The 18343-nt window shown below is 50.9% G+C and overlaps 1 protein-coding gene across 1 annotated transcript in view; it reads right to left on the reverse strand.

The window, feature by feature from the left end:
- The window catches only part of LOC128730752 (pair-rule protein odd-paired), a 29046-nt gene extending 26793 nt beyond the window's left edge, over positions 1-2253 (reverse strand). Inside the window, exons 1-2 of the mRNA XM_053823832.1 lie at positions 2122-2253; positions 972-1929 (exon numbers count right to left, since the gene is read on the reverse strand). Coding sequence (XP_053679807.1) covers positions 972-1929; positions 2122-2253 — 1090 coding nt within the window. The remainder of the gene's footprint in view (positions 1-971; positions 1930-2121) is intronic.
- Positions 2254-18343: the final 16090 nt, after the last annotated feature.

Consider the following 18343-nt stretch of genomic DNA (forward strand, 5'->3'; position numbering starts at 1 on the left):
GAGGTCACTTTCCCGTCGAATCGAGCGCTTTATTGACGCACGCAAATGGAGCACGTGAACCAGGGAAACTCGCGGCCCTGGGGGCCATATTTACACGCTCGTTGAGCACACACATCTTCATAAACAGACCGGGGCGCGCGTGCCCCTCAAAAAATTACCGTAGAGGTGTGAAATGATGAACGAAGGAAATCAATTTGGCTCCGGGCGTCGGGGCCCGTGATGAACGGTTCGAAAATGGAGATTAATTACTCCTTCCTCGTGGGCCAGACCCAAACCACGAAACGAACGAGCAGCAGAAAGGAATTCTCATCACTCGTGGCCCGTTTTAACCGGCCCGTTGATCCTCCGGAATGGTTTCGACCGTTTGGTGTGTGTGTTTTTTTTTCTTACACTCGCCTTCAGCAGGCCTTCCAGATTGTTTATTCGATTGATTAGCCATGGTGCGGGCCGGAACCGGAGCGAGCCGGAACATTGCCGAACACATTATGCCCGGCTAATCGACCAAACCGATCCAAAACAAATCGCACCAAAGGTGCGCGTTCTCGTTGGAGCGTTTAAAAATTAATTAAGATCAATCTCGTTCTTGGGTTGGAACTAATTTCGCGCCCTGATGAAGTGCAAATAAACGTCGAACGTTACGCAACAGCTCACCATTTTCGACGGGGGGTTCCGAGGGCTTAGAACAAACGCCATTGTGCTGCTGTTTTTATTTTCAAGCCCCTTTCTTGGAGCGATAAACACGTGCGAGGCCACTTTGGGCCATTCGCACACGCCATTCATCAAGCAGCCAGGAATAGGTACTTAAAAGTAGAAAAAGAGGTGCAAAAAAGAGCAAACACAAGGCGAAGGACCTCCCATCAAGACCCGTCGGGGAAATCGGGAAAACAAAGACGCAAAAAAAGCTGCTCGCTTCAGGACTACTTCCCGGAAGGACATACCCAACCCAACCCAGCCCGCATGTAGAGACTTACCGGTGTGGGTGCGTTTGTGGATCTTGAGGTTCTCGGAACGTGCGAACACCTTGCCGCAAGTCGGAAATGGACACGGGAACGGCTTCTCGCCCGTGTGCACGCGGATGTGATTCACCAGCTTGTACTTCGCCTTAAAGGGCCGTCCGTTGCGCGTGCAACCGAGCCAGAAGCAGGCGTGAGTGGTACATTCGGGACCTCCGACGTGATCCACCGTCAGATGCGTCACGATCTCCTGCATGGAGCTGAAGATCTTGTTGCAGGTCTTACGGCTCCCGCCATCCACACCAGCTCCTCCGCCGCCACCGCCAATACTGGCCGCTAGTGCCGTCAACCCGAGCCCCAGATGGTGATGGTGGTGGTGATGATGATGGTGATGGTGCGGTGGCAACTCCGGTTCCACCCACAAACACTGCATCTCCTGCTTGATGGCCGGTGGATGGCGCATGTAGCGGAAGAAGGCCCCGGAAGTGCCCGGATTGACGGGCAGGTTAGCGAGCGGATGGTGCTGGTGGTGATGGTGCATGGCCGAGGCATAGTTGCCCTGGTGGTGTGCGTGATGCGCATGATGGTATGGATGCGCGTAGTCCCCAGCCGAGGCTAATCCTGCCGCGGCCATCGCTCTCATTGAGTGGGCTCCGGCATGAAACGGGTGGTGGGCACCGAGAGACGCGTGCGGGTTCAAAGGATTCTCGTGAGCGGCCGCGAACAAGGACGAAGGATGGTCAGCAGCTGCCCCCGAGGCCGCCACTGCCGCCGAACTGAAGTAGTCATTATCGCGCTTCAACGCCAAAAAGTCCCGCGAATGGTACGGAGCCATCGCGTGCGAGGACATGGCGTGTGAGGACGGTGACAGGTGGTGGGAGTTGTACGCGGTCACTCCTCCCGTTGCTCCACTTCCAGTTCCGGTACTCCCGCTAGTTCCCGACGACGAACCAGCCCCATTCGAACTAGGACTACTCTGGTGTTGATGGCCCGGATGGCCGTGGGTGTGGTGTGCATGATGGTGGTAAAACATGGCGTCGTTTGAGGTCCCACCGGAACCTACGCCCGCTGCAACCCCCGACCCAGTGCCCCCCGAACCGGAAGCACCCGGTGGAAGCATACTAGCAGCGGCAGCAGCAGCCGCAGCCGCAGCCAAACTGGCACTAGCCGCAGAACTAGCTGACGACTCGATCTCACTGCTCTGCTCCAGATGATCCGGTGACATCTTAATGCCGAAGGTGGCCAGATGCGAGTGATGCGCCGCCGACGTACCACTGTCCATGAAAGCGTTCATCATCATCTTGCGACACTACTACTTCCGTGCACGGAGTCCTCACACCCGAACCCGACTTTTCCCAAACGGGGTTGCTGTTCAATTGCACCCTGTTTTCCACCTGGTTTTCCTGGTGCGATTTTTCTTTTACTTTTCAAAATTTCTACCGGAAGTGCACCGAGCACGAGCACTGCTTCATATTTTAGCCGCACGGAAATGTGTGATTGCACTCCACTCTCACTCACGCTTAACAAACATACGCACACGGTACACTCACGAGCAACGGAACATCAGAAAACTGTGTCAATCGCGGCACGTCCTTGGGAGAAAACACACCTTATTGATCCTGCCACGCGCACGCAAGGATCTGCGTCTTACGCACGCACGCGAGATCGCGCCCACACGCAGCGAAAGAGTGTGTATGTGTTCGTGATGGTCACCTGTGGAAGATCGTTCCTGATCGCACGGTATGGGGTCTGCCGAATTCACGGCTCACGCGGTTAGCAGTTGCGGACACCTATTGCGAGCACGAACGTTGGCAGCATACTGAGTGGCGATGGCGCACCAAGCTGCATCGAGGGCCTACGCGAGCTGGACCTGCAGGGCGTAGGGCTACTGACGGTGAATAGCACCTCCCTCTCACACACACAGCACCAAAGCCGTTGATCACGCAGCCGATCCTGCTGACTTGCGGCTGCGATGCTGCGTACTATGGGCGTGACCATGTCGCTTCACCACGGGGGAGTGGCCTACGAGGCACACGGACGTCTGTTAGCTGTCTCACTCACGCACACGAGTGGTCTCACGCAGGCTCTTCGCTCTTGCATCAACCATCTACACGAGCCAAAGGGTCACGTGGATTGTCGCCGTAAGGATAACATTAATATCCTGAAAATATCCAATTCTTTCGAACGGAGATTTTTGGAACAACTCGATGTCGACAATCGATTCCGGAGAGCATATTCTTGTAATTTAACGTGAAGAAAGATTTGCGAAAATTCCTCACTGAAATTGAATTGAATTTTCAGGATATTATCCGCGCGACTAGACGTGCCTGGAAGCTGTTCCAGCACGTGTAGATGAACTGTAACCAACAAAATGGACTTAGGAAGCTGTGTGCATTCGCTCACTCCTGCGAGATTAAACGTTTCACTGCTCTCACTTGCCATCTCACTCATCACAGCGTCACTCATGTCGCTCTCTTTCTCACTCATCCGTCACAGTACGATCACAGCAGGCGCGTGCGAGCGGGAACGCGCGACGGCTCTTTATTATTAATTCAACCAAAAATTGTTATTGTTAAAATATTTGTCAAATTTGTCAACCTTAGTCAAATATTCCCGGTCGGGGGGAATTTCACGACCGCAGGAGTCCGCGCCGTTTCGGTGATCCTCCTCTCTTTCTCGATTGCGTTGACAGTTCGATCCTCCTTCCTGCCGGGCCCGCATCCCTCGCATTCCTCGCACACACACACGCACACATGACCCGCTGCGTCAACCCGGCGATTTGTGTCATTTTTCTCGTTTTGTGCGCGTAAATTTGATAATTGAGTGGTAACATTTTCGACCCCGGTTTCGCGATCGCGCACGAAAGCAAATGGCGGCGATCGTCGCGATGGCTCGAAGGAGATGACCGACGCGGTGGGGACGTTACGGGATCGAGTTTCAGCTCTTTTAATTGGAATTGTACTTTTACGACGCACCGTGGCGCGGAATGCGAAACAACCCTCCGCGGAGCAATTAAAAACAGGCCACTTAATGAGCCCAAATAAGGGTTCCGTGCCACGCCGCAATGGTGCCCGGCGAGATGCCTTTCCTTTTTGGTGATCTGCACTTCCCAAACCGATACGGATCCTGCCGTTTGCGCAAACGCCAGCCGTACTTTTTTGCCAACTCGCGCGTCGTTTATGGCGTGCGATGGGACGAGTCGGGAAAGCCGCTTTCCGTGCCATGATGGGCGGAACAGCGATCAACAGTCATTACAGATGTTAATTAAAAATATGATAAATGTCGCTTCCGAGATGTTCGATAAGGAACCCACTGTCGGAGAGATTGAGAAAACCGTTCCAAAGCTCGACATCCACCAACCGATCGTGAAGGGGTTTGTTTTCCCGGCAACTTGGAAAACAAAACTGAAACAGAATGACAGTAGACGAGCGGTTGCGCTAATTTATAGCGCCGATTTGTATCTGACTGATGGCCGCCATTTGTGACCGGCAGCCCCATCCCAAGGGCTGGCAGGAAGCCATGGCCTCGAGCTCGTCTAGGAAATGACAAAACCTTGCTAATTTATTCCCAAAACCCCACTCCTGAATGGGCAGAGATTAGATCGATCCCAGCAGGGTTGACGGTGGCGAGAGATCACCGTTCCGAAGACGATTCATTTAGCGTTTAGAAGACTAGAAGACTCCCCTAGCACGTGCGCTTGCTGCTGAAGTTGCCACAGAACATACCATTAATGCCGGGGATCATCTTCAGAACGAGTTTTGACAAACGAGACCTCTAGCAAAGGATCCACGCTATCGCACCGGGATCGCTGGATAACGATCCTTTGATTGAGTCAATTTGTGACCAACCTACCCTAGCAGGCTTATTAGCGTAATTTTCCGTTCGCCATTCCGTTTCGAGTCGTAACAAGACTGATTTATAATGGAAAACCTATCACCAGACGCGTTAGAACATCATCCTCAGCATGTTCGCGTGACACGAACGGGCTGCAATGTCGCTCAATTCAAGCAGACGTTTCGTCAAACGTCAAACGTCTTGTCAACTCCACACCCAGATGCTTAACAACGGCGTGCGTCGCTACTATTTTCTGCTGTTCCCACCTACGGCCAATCACTGCTACCAAATCCACCCACCCGAATTTGTGTTTTCCCGTCCCTTGCACACCGTTGTACCGCACATAAATTAACATATAATTCAATTTACATATTTTTACATCGGTTCCGCGGTTTCTGAGCTCACACTGCTCTGGTTTCTCGTTCTTCCGGCCAGGCGCTGGGCCGTTTCTTTACCGCACTCGAGCCCGTAATCCGCCCGTAGGTAGTAACAAGCTCACAACAGCGGTGATTGTTGTTAATGTTCGGTACATTTGCTCTTGTTCTACTCCACCCTGCATTTGCTCTTGTTCCCTCCCGAGGAGCACGGTGATGAATTGGAGGGATTTGCGATTCCTCCACCGTGTTTTGGGAGGAATTTTTTTTTTCGTATGATTTTTTTGTTGTTCAAGCCCTCCATAAAACAACGGCCCGAAAATTGGCCAACGAGCGCCAACAACAGAAAAAAATGTATATTAACATTATGACCACCGTCGATTTTGTTCTTTCGCCGTTCGTTGCTTTGTGTTTCCCTTGGCAGGGCTTCGTTTCTTTCGATGGTGCGTTTTGTTTTAATTTTATGATTCCCCAGACCTTCCCGTTCTCTTCCGCCGGACGAAGGATTCACTCCCCCAGCCAGCCGTGGCTTGATTAATTGGGGCGATTTCGATGCGCACTGCCGAATTTATAATGTCCATTAACGGGTCAAATGGAAATCATTTGTTTCGCCGAGCGAATTCCAAGACGCACAATGGAACATTGCAACCAGCCAGCGTGGGGGAAGCCTTCGCGAGGACGCTTGGGACGGGAAATTAGTTTTCCGACCCACACCGGGGGCCGCGGAATGCAGCGACAAATTGGCCAGCGGTCTCGTGGCCGAGCGGTTCGAACAGAAGCTCGACGTATTATTACGCGACGTCGGAAGGTGGTCTTATTGGTGCGCGAAAGGAATTGCCCCCGTTTGTGCCGGCTCGTTGCACTCCATTTTGGGCGTAATTTGCAACCGAGCTGCAATTACGCTGCAGTTTTTACGACGCTCAAGTGCACCAGCCAGCAAAAAATGCTCCGAAAAACTTTTTCGGAGGGAGCCACATCGAGCTATTGTCTCTAAATGGTGAGAAGTTACCGACAACCATGTCAACCCTCATGTCGATTCAGCGATGAAATCTTACATTTCAGGCGCCAGCTTGATCAGATTGATGTACTTCTCTAATTGAAAAACGTCAATCTCGCCCACTACACCAAGGCTTTGATGAGTATGTGGCCCTATGAAAGGTCCAAAAACCAATTCCACTCATCTTGTGCGTTGATTGCACTAGAAAATGGACCCTCTCGAACCCTTGTTCGTTCACGGCTTAAGCCACGGTGATCTTTCCAGCTGTCCATAATTGAAAATCACTCGTTCGACGTGTCGTTCTGACGTTGATGTCACATCTCGCGTTGTTCTCGGGCCATGTTAGAACACAAGCAAACATGCGAACTCCGTGTCTTCGCGCACGTTGCCTTCTTTTTCGTGGGTTGGCCTCCTCGCGAAAGGATCGAGTGGAAACACAAAAGCCCCCGAGAAACGATGAAGAAACGCAGATAAGCCCGTACACACAAAAGCCCATCTCAGCGCAAGAGCGAGAACGTGGTGTTTTATTTTCGTGGCTTCTCTTTCTCGCGTAAACGCGTGATGCCATCTCACTCGCACACAAGGCTACCAACGAGTGGAAGGCTCATGCGCACGCGTCCTCGCTGCTGCTGGCTGGCTCGCTTGTTCACGCAGCAGGTTCCGCGGGAAATTAATGTTGTTGCTCCCTACGCCCGCGGTTTCATCCTTTCGAAACCCACAACCGACCGCCCGCGTGCCAACGTGCCGTCTCGCTCGCGCACACACACAATCGCGAGCGTTTCCCACGTACGCGCGTGAGCTCACGCAGTCCGATCTCTCCTCCTTCTCAGCGGGTAAGGAAAGTGTTATTCCAACACCAGCGGTCACCCCACCAAACCACCCTTCCATGAGGGGAGGAAAAACACACCCCAACGCGAGCCAACCAACACCCGCGGGAGCGAAACACGCGCACGCACGCCTAACAAGCGCAGCCACGAGTCGCGCAAACAGTGGGCGCGGTTTTTTTTGTTTTGTTCGCTCACGTTTTCCTACGACTCTGCTGGATTTTCTTCCTTCGGGGTCTCGGCGATGTGTCCACACCGCATTTTGATCGTCCTGTGTGTGGATTTTCAAACGCCCATCGATGGTGTCGCTAAACAGACACTTTGAAGCCGCGCTTTGTTCGCGAAAGCGTACCCTGAGAAATGGTCCCATTCTTGGAGGGCCGTGTTAACTGGATCAATTAGCATTTCCTTGTTCGCACTGCGAGGTTCCCAAACGGTCGTAATTAGAAACACGGCGGGCTTCCTCATCTGTAGATCAGTCAGCGGGAATAGTACCTTAATGTGGCCCACGCACCTGAAAGTGTAACGACGCGGGAAAGCGATTCCCTAGTTTTCCCTGCCGCAGGAGATGATTAATTAGTCGGATTTCTTTCGCCGTTTCCTCCCCCTTGTTGGCCAGTTCGCATTTTATTGTCATGCAGCAAGGGTTCCAAAAAAAAAAAACAAGAGCTCCACGAAAAGGCCCACCGGAATGGCAAGCAAGCTCGTCAAGCGTTAAGGGCTGCCATTTTTCCCGTCCCATCAAATGGACCTTTGGCGGAAATGAAGGGCCGCTTGATTAACGGGGACGTTCTACGGCAGGGCTCATGAAATGTGCGCATATAAATGGAGGTTGTTCCGGGTAAAACACCACCCGAGGCGTCATTAGGTGAATGCGAATGTAAATTCACCTGCCTCTTTGGGCCAATGGGCTGTCAAAATAAGGAAGCGTTTTCCACCACGCTTCCTCGCAGCTTTCGTGCTTCATGTGAAGTAATTAATATTGATTCGTGGTCACATTTCCCTCCACCATTAGCCTAGTTTCACTAATGTTATTTCCACTGCCTTAAAACTAAATTAAACAACCGATGGTAGGGAGAAAAGCGAGCCCTTCTGTTTAAGGGCTTCCTTTTTAATAGAATCCCACACACACACACACACACACACACTCATCCCATTGAAGGCGGTTCAATCGACAAAACATCACTCCACAGGGCGGCCGACAGCCGGTTCAGACACTTTCCTACTTTCCTGCACTTTTGCGGTAGCATTTTCACAATCACCCACCCCCAGCGATCGATTAGCCCAGCCTCCTTCGAAGGTCTCCTACAGTCTACGAAAGCCTCCTACAGCCTGCTACAGCTGGAGCCCTCAGCAGGACGGCGAGGAAATCGTGCAAAAAGGCACATAGGTTGCTGCCGGGTTTTGGACCACCGTAGGGCGTTGCACGCGTCACACGGTAGTTGCGTTCGATCTAGGGACTCCGATCGCGGGAGGCAGCAAAATTGATGGCAAAAGAAAATGGAGCCAAATGCTGCCAGGCCCGGTGGCCCAGTGGCCGGGACGTCCCGGGGGCGTCCTGCTACCGGTCTCCATAACCGGAGCGTCATATTTACGCTTTTGGCTCACTTGTCCGCCTCACTCTCGCAGGCCGCAGGATACGACCACCCTTCGGTCCTTCGGCCATTCGGCCCTTTGGCCACGTCACAACACACCACAGCGCAACGCACTCAGCTTTTCCCAGGCGCATCGGGCGCTGTCTAATCAATTTTTGCCCCTTTTTTTGCGGCCCGCCCAGGGGTCCTGGAGCGCCTGGATCGGAGGTCAAGCCGCAACGGAGCCCCGACGAAGGGCCGTATGGGAACGAAATCAATTATCTTTTCGAGCGCATTCGCGTCCTGCCGGCATCCTGCCATATCGGTGCGCCCAGTCCTCGGTATGGTGCATTCCGTTTCCGTGTGCTCCCGTTGCTCAGAAGCTAATGATCATCTCGCCTTGGTGGAGGTGCATTTTTTCGATAACGATGTGGGCTCCGTTTTGGGTTGCTCCATCCGTATCTCCGCTTTCTTGCTTCCCTCAATGAAGCTCCCGCTTCCTGAAGAGGAGGGTGTGGGAATCGATGGGGAAATAATTTCGTGGCGCATGTTTTGATAAATTGTTTGTTGAATCAGTGAAATGCTCGAGTGGACGATGCTCCCGGTGAGCCTTCCCACCGTCGTTCTACCGAAGGAGCTTCCGAAGCTCTTCCTGATCCTCCCTTTCACCCCCACACACACACACCCGAGCAAGCGGGAAAACAAATAAACAAAATGATATAAATGATTTTACATTAAAACGATAATTAATTACCGTCGCTGACTGGGGTTCATAACTTTCTGGGCACCTTAGCAGGCTCAGCCTACACCGTTGTCGTATTTTGCGGTTATTTATTTTGCCAAAGGTTCATGATCAAAATCAATAACTTTTAACCGGTCCCGGACTTTGTAGCCCCTAAGCCGCAATGCGGTGCTTTCCATCGGTGGCTGAAGGACTCGCAGACTCACAAACCCGCAGCTGACGATGAGCGCATCGACGTATCGTTTCGCGAGTTGGCGGATCGCGACGATAACTCATGCGTTGCCAAATCGGTTCCGAGTTCGAGAGCAGTTGATGTTTTTGCTCTGTTTTTTTGTTGTGTGTGTGTGTGTATGTGGCACAGATCTACACGCAATCGAACCTCCATTTGAGGCACTCTCGACAACGAAAAAGCGCCATGCAACACCTGAAGTAGTTGTTGTTCTGCCTACGAAAAGTCCAACTCACGCAGCTTTAAACACAGCTCACAGGTCGACCATCGTCGACTCGACGTTTGAGGCCACATTCCAGGAAGCTTTCACCCACCCAAGAGCTCGGTTTATCACCCATCCCTTGGGTGGACCGTCGGCAAAAGAGACCGATTCATCAATCGAGACTGCGGCTTACGACATTTCGCTATAATTCACCTCAACCCCACACGCAGTTTTTCCCGCCGACGGTGGCCAAAGCCGGAGCGAAGTAGAGTGGAGCAATAAATTTCCATCAGCTGAGCCGGGTTTCCTTAGAACGACGGGTCATTTTCGGACACCGAATTGGAATGTGGCCCTCTCGCGATCGGCCATCGCGATCGACCGTCTCCGAGCCGTGATCGATACCAATTTATCATAGATCAGGCATCGTCCGATCGTCGATCGTCCGATAGGCGGTGGACGTGATGGATGGGAAACTAATTCTGCTACCAAGCATTAGCCTCTGGCAAGCTTCGAAAGGGCTTCGAATGTGAGACCTATTCCCATTTTGCTGCAGGAGCAGGAGACGCGCACACTGGAGCTAAATGATGAGAAATTGCTTTCCACGCTGATTGCTATTAATCTCCTCCAGATGATGCTCAAGAAGATCGCACACCAAGGGGTAGTTCCACCGGCGTCTAATTTCCCTATCACCAGGGGGGAGGCTCGGAAGGGTTCGAATATTTACGGTAAGGTTCCGCGAGCTGCTGGTTGGGTGCTGTTGCTGCTGGTATTTGCGGCTACCATCATCAACTCCCTGGGTAGCCTCTTCTTCGCCTGGCTCGCTGATGAACGCTGGAGATCGCGATCGCGATGGAGATCGGTGATCGTGAGATGCTTTCAGGCCAATCAAACGGCGGTTTGGGCTCGCAGTCGTAGTAAAAAAAAACCCCAACGACGAGCCGATACCATCAATCACCACGGCTCGCCATCGATCCCTGGCCCTCGATTGATTGTCCGGTAGTAGGGAGCCGTTTATCTTACGCTCGGTTTGCTTGAGAGCTAACTGTAAATCAGTTCACCAGCGAATCGAAATCGCAGGCGAGCTCCCGGATTTGAGTGGCTCTGGGAGTGCGAAATGAAAGTAATGTTGCGGAGGTATTTTTCATAAAATAAAGCATCATTAATAGCACCTGCTTTGACATTCGCAAACATCGTCCGACGTAAGCACGTTGCTGTGAATAATGGATGCTCAACACTTGATTACGAACCAAAAACGAGCCTCGCATCTTGAGGGGTTTTTGTGAACGACACTATCAACCGACTTCAGCTCATAAGCGCCCATCATAAAGTCACCTCTCGAGTGGAGTTGCTCTCATTACGTTCCAAGATCGAGCCATTTCTTCTCAATTTTGTGCATCGTATAAATTGCGCCTTCTCGTCCAGCCTGCAGCACGTCGCAGGAAAAAACGTAAGCATCCCGCGGTTTTAACGGTCGTAACTCATCAATAATAAAGTTTCGCCCTACGCCCTAGGGCAGTTGGTGGCGACCAAAAGTTTGCGGCCCTTTAGCGTTGGCTTCCTTCGGCGATGATATCGTTTATCGACCGTAACTGCGGCTAGCGCCCTTTTTCCCAGTGAAGGCCCTTGCCCAGTGTGACTAAACCATTAAATCCCCTCAGCCACTCGGACCCGCTGGAAAGATTCTATCGAGCTAGAGTGAAAGGTAATTAAAACTATCAAACGGCAAGGACGGTCAGCTTCTTTGTCCTCTCAATTGTCTCTCGATCGGCGAAGGGCGATTGGGGCGGGTTGCCGTGGCGCCCATAAACATGTCTCGTTTGATGTGGTCAGCTGAACGCATCGCGGCTTCCCTGGGGATTATTTTATTAACTTTCTCCAACATCCGCCCCGGGGGGAGAGTGACGCGAGAAGTGACGCGCCACATGGCCAGAGGGCAGCTTAAGGGCGCCATGATAACGAACAGGGCTCGTATTTTGTTTCCGAACAAGCCCCGGAAAACTCGTGTTTTCCTTCCGGTCATACGTTGGGAAGCGTAACGATTCCGTTCAGTTCCCATCAGACCACGACTCATCGTTGGCTTGGGGTCGAATGAATCATGGAGGCAGTTTTTCCTTCGTCCGGAGAGACATGTGAAACGTTCGACCAGCATTTTTTTGTTTTACTTCATTTGCTACAACACATTTGCCCAAGCGTTTTATGAAAATTTATCATCCTTTTACAGCAGCTTTCCATCACTATCACTCTGTTATCGTGCTGCTTTTATCCTCACTGACTCATCCAAGGACAAAATGGTAGCCTCTTGGCACTCGTAGCCCAAAGGGCGTTGGCAAGATAAGAATCTTTCTCCACCTACCATTACCTTAGTTCTCGTCGTTTTTCGAGTTTGCATTTCGGTCCTTCCGGAACGCATCATAAATCCTTTAAATGAGAGATTTATGACACGCTTTTCCTCCGCAAAAGTCACTGCAAGAACACGCTCAACCATGACGTTCACTTTTGGGGGCTTGCACGATAGATCGGAAAAGTTAATCCCGAAGTCAATCGTTTTATGGACGATCATGCTCGCCGGCGTACAGGTCATTTTCAGGTACCACCATTTCGAGTCCTCAGAAGCACGATGAAAGAGGATCGAGCGCGAGAGCAAACATTTTTCCCATTTACAGACGCTTTATTGCTTTATAGCACTCTCCCAATCGTCCCAATGAAACCTTCGGCGAGAGTTTCCCTGGCTCTAGCTAATTTGGAAGTCAAAAAATCTGCTTCCATCGGGAACAGCGAGGTTAACGTCGAGCTGCCTGCAGAAGATCTTCGAGTTCTCGCACTCCAGAGATTCGCCATATTTCTCCCATTCCCATCTTTTGACTACCTCGGGCGAGGGTTTCTTCGGTACCGTTGATTGACATTGAGCTTATGTAAATATTTATTGCTTGCTTGCTTGCTGTTGCCGTCCGTTCCTCCAGGCAGCATTCCGTTGCTCTTTGCAGCCATACATTTAGGTGGAAAAGTTTGCTGGCGTGGAATAGCTTTGCAGACGTTGTTGCCGATCTATTTCGATCTGCGAACGATCGCGTTGTTCTGTTAACAATTTTGATCTACAAAAACATGCCAAACTGGATCGTACATTCTAAACGCACGTTCAGAATAACTCAATCTGCGGTTTAACGCTAGTTTCCATGGTCGGGAAACGTGATCCTGCTTCACAAACGGATGCGAATAAATATCAAAAATGCTCCCATAAACCACCAAACCCTTTGACGGGATATCGATTCCACCACGGGAATATATTTCACCTGCTGGCGAGGAGTTCTCGCAGCGAAAACCGGCACAAGCGCATTGCTTTGAACCACCAATTTGTGTAGCTTATGACATTCAATACGCTTTCGATTGCCGCCTTATGAAAATTGAATCGATTTCATCCCAAGCCAAGCCACTAACGGCACTCTGACGGGAGCGATGGACGAAAGTCGGACAAAACAAAACACTTCTTCTGAAGGCGAAGGCTCCACAGAAAATGTAGATGAGCTAGACGTTGGACAGATCTGTCGCATAGAGCCTTTGCTGGGTGAAAGAGTTGCCGCCACTGACGCCACCGAAAGGTCCTACGACGCAGTGCGAGTGTCCGCCTAATTTATCGTTCCCGATCCATAATCAACTGATAGCCATCGCGTCCATTTCTAATCCATTTAATTTCTAATCATCTCGTTTTGTTTCATTGGATTTCCCGACCGAGGCAGGGTCTAAGCTCGCCTGCCTGCCTGCCTGTTCTGTTTTACACTCATTTGCTCCCCCATCCGGTGTGACACTGGGGAATTGTCAGCTTTTCTTTAGCCCTCAGTTTCGGCCAACATTTCCCGGGGGACGCGAACCCACGACGCGCGCGCGGTAAATCATAGCCTACTTAAGCATTCATTCCACCTAGCGCCGGCTTTTCTTCCGCCCGTTTGGGGTGTTCTCGTGGGGGTGGCAGTGTCTCACCATGGCAAGAAAGAGCCAGTGAAGACACGTGGCGAAACGAGACGAAACGAAGAAACAAAACGATGAAATGATGATTGTTGTATCCTCTGCTTTTGTGTCGTGTTTACACAGAAATTATGGAACGCGCATCCATTAAACCGCATGGAGCATCGGTTATATGTATTTTTTACGAGTTTCTCACTCGTTCCGTCGGTGGGGCCTCTTTAAAATAAGCAGATGCAGAAGAAAAAAGGTGGGAGATTCCGCTACAAAGCCACCCCAAGCCGCTGGGCGTTCGCTCAACGCGTGGATAGGGTGGAGGTTTGCTTTTTTTTTCGAGAACCCCAAACCGACTGCCGAAAGGAACTGCTGCCGCTTAATCATTCCCTAAAATACATGCCGCAGCGGCACGGTGCACTGGTGTGAGCTCGGATTGGATTAAGCCCATTCGAGCCGACAGCCTGCGGATTCAATCGCAGCTCATAACCACGCGGCCTTTGCGCAGCCATTTGCTCCAAAAACGGCAAAGACCGAGAGCGCGAAGACCTTCAAGGGGCACCTTCCAGCGGCCATTAATATATATTTTTAATTATATTTTGATTCGCTCGCAACCGGGCCGAATGAATAAATGGTATTTTTATACGCACATTTCCACCCGTACTGGGCTGTAATAAACACATTCGCACACACCTACAGAAGAGCGCCGTTGGAATGTCTTTTCGCTTTTGCGCAGCTCGACCATGTGCGACCAATGCAAGCACCAACATATTGGGAAAAGCGACCCTAGCGTAACGATAATAACTGCTAACCATGCCAATTACGCTCATTACTTCTGGTCGCGCCAACCGACCATCGTTTAGTGGGCCTTTTTTTTATTTGTTGCTACAATTCGTCGATGGCACGACTGCGGATTCCGCAACAGTAGGGTGTGCATAGTTGCGTTAGCTGCCCCGGGGCCATTAGCCGGACGAAAAAAAAACAACCGACACGAGGAGCCGGGAGAGCGACGGCAATAAACATATTTGATAAAATGTTGAAACCGTTCCGAAATGCTCGTAAAATCGTAAAATATATGCACTCCGAAGGCAATTCGCTGCGTGAGCAAACAGAACTGGCCAGTCGGGAGCGAGAGGACTGCACGAGGGTGTCAGGTGTACTGAAATACGGACAAGTGAAAAATTATTAATAAATTAAGCGAACAGGAAAGAAATACACACATACACAAGCGAGCTGCCCCCGGTTTGAGGCCGCCATTTTCTCTTTATCGTTTTTTTCCTTTGCCGTCGTAGCTGAAATGAATTATTTGAAACCATGCTCACGTGAACTGGCCGTTGGAGCTTCGACGTGGTTGAGGGAAATTTATGTCACTCCAATTTCCTCCGCAAAACCCTTGGCACAGGTACACCCGAGGGTCGGCAACCTTCGTGCACCGCGATTAGCAGCCCCCATAAACCCGTTCCGAGCGATTCCAAACGAATCCTGCGGCAAGGTGTGAATAGCTGCAAGCTAACGTCTCATTACCAGCGGCCTGTGACCTGTGTTGCGAATTCAAACCCGAACCGGTTCAATGAAGCCCTTAGAAGACCGGCAAGTGCGAGGTACAATCGAAGCAACCATCGCCCGAGATTGGACGAATGACCGGGTGATCGCAGCAGCCCATGATCCTGCCTCAATTAGGGCCGGATTCGAAGGGTAGCGATGGGCGCAATTTAAAAGTTAAATACTCGCAGTCTCAAAATCGCCTGCCTGTCGGACGTTTCAGGTGGGCGGATCCAAGGGTAGGCTCCCCAAACCCAAAGGAGGGTAAAAGGATGCACGGGGCAGAGTTGAGAGAAGTCAAAGGGTTAAGGGCAGGGCCGCAACAATGGACGAAAGGATTAACGGTTAATCTGTTTATGGGCACACCCACACACACAATGCGGTTCAGGTGGGCGGTGCGGCAACAGGCGGGCAAGGAGCAACGGATGAAAGGAAAACAACCTCCTGGACGACAATGGGAAGGGCCCGGCAAGCGTCGCCGGTAGTTTACAAATATTGGCACGGCCTTATTTGTTGTTTTAACCCTTTTGCCTCGCAGGACGCTCGGCCAAATCCTGTTACGAAGCATAGCATGGGGTCGAGGGTCCTGGGGGCCGGCTCTTCTTATCTCACCCCAGGGTCCTTTTTCTTCTGCCGGGCGCAGAGGCCGTGAGCGCCCTCTTCCGCCTGCCTCACAGCAAGATGCGCCTTTGCTAGGAATTTTTCCCTCAAAACATATTGACTCCGCAGCACCGAATCCTAGCTAATCCAGCGTGACGAATATGAAGCGGAACGATGGCCGACGCAGGCGTATCATCAAACACCACTCGAGCCCATTCGTTCGTAATCCTTTTATAGAACATTCCACCGGGACGGCTTGATTTATTGGCTTCGATTGTGACGTGGAAGAAACGGATTACGGCGTTTGTGCAACATGTTTGGGATCCGTTTTTTTTTTGTCCGAGGAAAATCTCGTCTAATATGGCACTTTGTGTTCATTTGTACCAGTCAGGCGCTAAAAGAAATCCAACGGTCAAGATTAAGCGCTTTCGGACTTCGGACGGATAAGCGTGTCACGAAAGGATATCGACGTCCTTACCACAGCAACTATTGTTTGAGAGCCGCATGTATTCGCTGATTTCGCCATCATCCAGCCATCGCCATTAAACTTTTACGATCGCTTTATTTCGCATCAATTCAATTACATACGCGTCCCGTTCTACCCTCGCGACCCTCGGACACACTGGACACCCCAATTTGTGGCGGTTTGTCCACAAATTAGCACGCCAATATCAACCAAACCCTGGGGGTGAACCCGATTATTGTCCCTGGATGACTTCGACGGGCAGTTTTACGATCCACCCTTACGCGACCCGAGCTCACGTAATTCAACGGCACTTTAAAAGCCCATAAAAACGACCTCCTTTACGGTGGCAGCGTCGGCGGCTTGAAGAACTCGCCACCATCGACGGTACTGTGGTGCAAAACGCAATCGGAAGTCCATAAATTGGAATCAAACTGGACCAGCACTCGAGCCCGTGCTTCCCCTTTTACGCTGACAATTTAAGCAGCTCAATCCGGCCGGCTCACTTCATTGCTCATTCCCGGGCTCCTAGTGCGGCGAAGAATGGCGACCCGCGGGATCATCATCAACACCGCAATAATCGATTCGTTATGGCCAGCTCAGAAGGCTGAAAGTTTGGCGTAAGCCGCGTAAAGACGACGAGCCATTTCGAACTGTCACCGGGACGAGGGAAAACAGATCGCCAAATAAACCGTCGCTCATAAGCAACAGATCGTTATGAGTTCCAGGGGGTGGAGGGTTGATCGTTTAACATTCCTCACAACAATCCAACAAACCAACAAACGGCGGTACACGGACACCAAACACATCAACACGGTTCGGTTTGGAGCTGGCACGATTCCAACGCACGTAGGGGTTCATAAATTAGAAGCAAATGGATGAGATCAAACGCGAACCGCCCGACCGAACCCGGCACACTGGAGCGGTTGAAATTTTTAATATTCCGAAATTATAGGACCGACGAGAGCCTCGGTAAAGGTCGAAGATTCGCCTAATCAGAATCCACGATCCCAGCCTCCAACGCCGATAAATAGCTAAAAATGGGAGTTGAAGGAGCAGAAGAATCGAACGTTCACGTCCGTTCGAATCTCGGGTCCGATGCCGATATCGAGCGATGATCGAAACATCCATTCACCGAGCGTCCCAACCGAACACGATCAGCATAATTTTTATGATAATTTTATTCATATTTCATCTTTATATCATCCTCCAATGCTTATCCCGCGTGTGCGCACTCTTTGGCCGGGTGGATTTATTTAATTTTTATTTTTATTTAGGCCCGGGTATTTTTTTCCTCACATTCGTCGTTGTCGTTGTTCGTTGGATGCGTTTTGCTTTGCTCGCGGGGCTCGAAATAACGACTTCGAATGCCGCCCGATCGAAAAGGAACCCGAGCTGGTGTTCTTGCGTTATGACCAACAAGAATTCCCGGCCCGCAACGTATAAAAGTGTCCCTCCACCTGTGGTTCCGTTGCCTCCTAATCCACCACACGTTCGCGTTGACGCTTTGGTCGTTTGTCGCAACATTAAATAAAAAAAAAATCTCCACCCAACCCATCGCCAAAACGCCTTAGGGGCATCGAATTTTATGAACTCCAAATCACCGACTCGACCGCGGCGTAAATTGGCAAATGGCAACTCGCGTGCGTGTGTGTTTGCGCAAACCGGGAGTGTGCACACACGAACACGCACTCGAGCAATTACCATCGACATGTCGTCCTTTTTTTCTTTCTCTCTTCTGAGAGAAAGGCTTAACGGGCTGCCGGCCCCACGTGCGGTGGCTATGAAAATGTTTGTTTTAGCGCGTCCAGAAAACATTAGCCGGTTTTTTTTGGTGTGTGTTTTCCTCTCTTTTTACCACTCTCTTGTTTGCCTTTATTATTAGCCACCCCTTGGTGCTTTGCCTTCCTGGGTCGTGCTAAATGTGTTCAGTCTTTTATTTTACTTTTTTGCTTTCGGTGTGATTTCGCAGGTATTTCCCATTATTCGTCCCAGAGGGGTTCTTATTGTTTTTTTTTTCATCACTCTCTCGCTCTCTATCTCTCACTTTTTCTCTTT

The sequence above is a fragment of the Anopheles nili genome, chromosome 2, assembly GCF_943737925.1.
Source record: "Anopheles nili chromosome 2, idAnoNiliSN_F5_01, whole genome shotgun sequence".
Classification (NCBI taxonomy): Eukaryota; Metazoa; Arthropoda; class Insecta; order Diptera; family Culicidae; genus Anopheles; species Anopheles nili.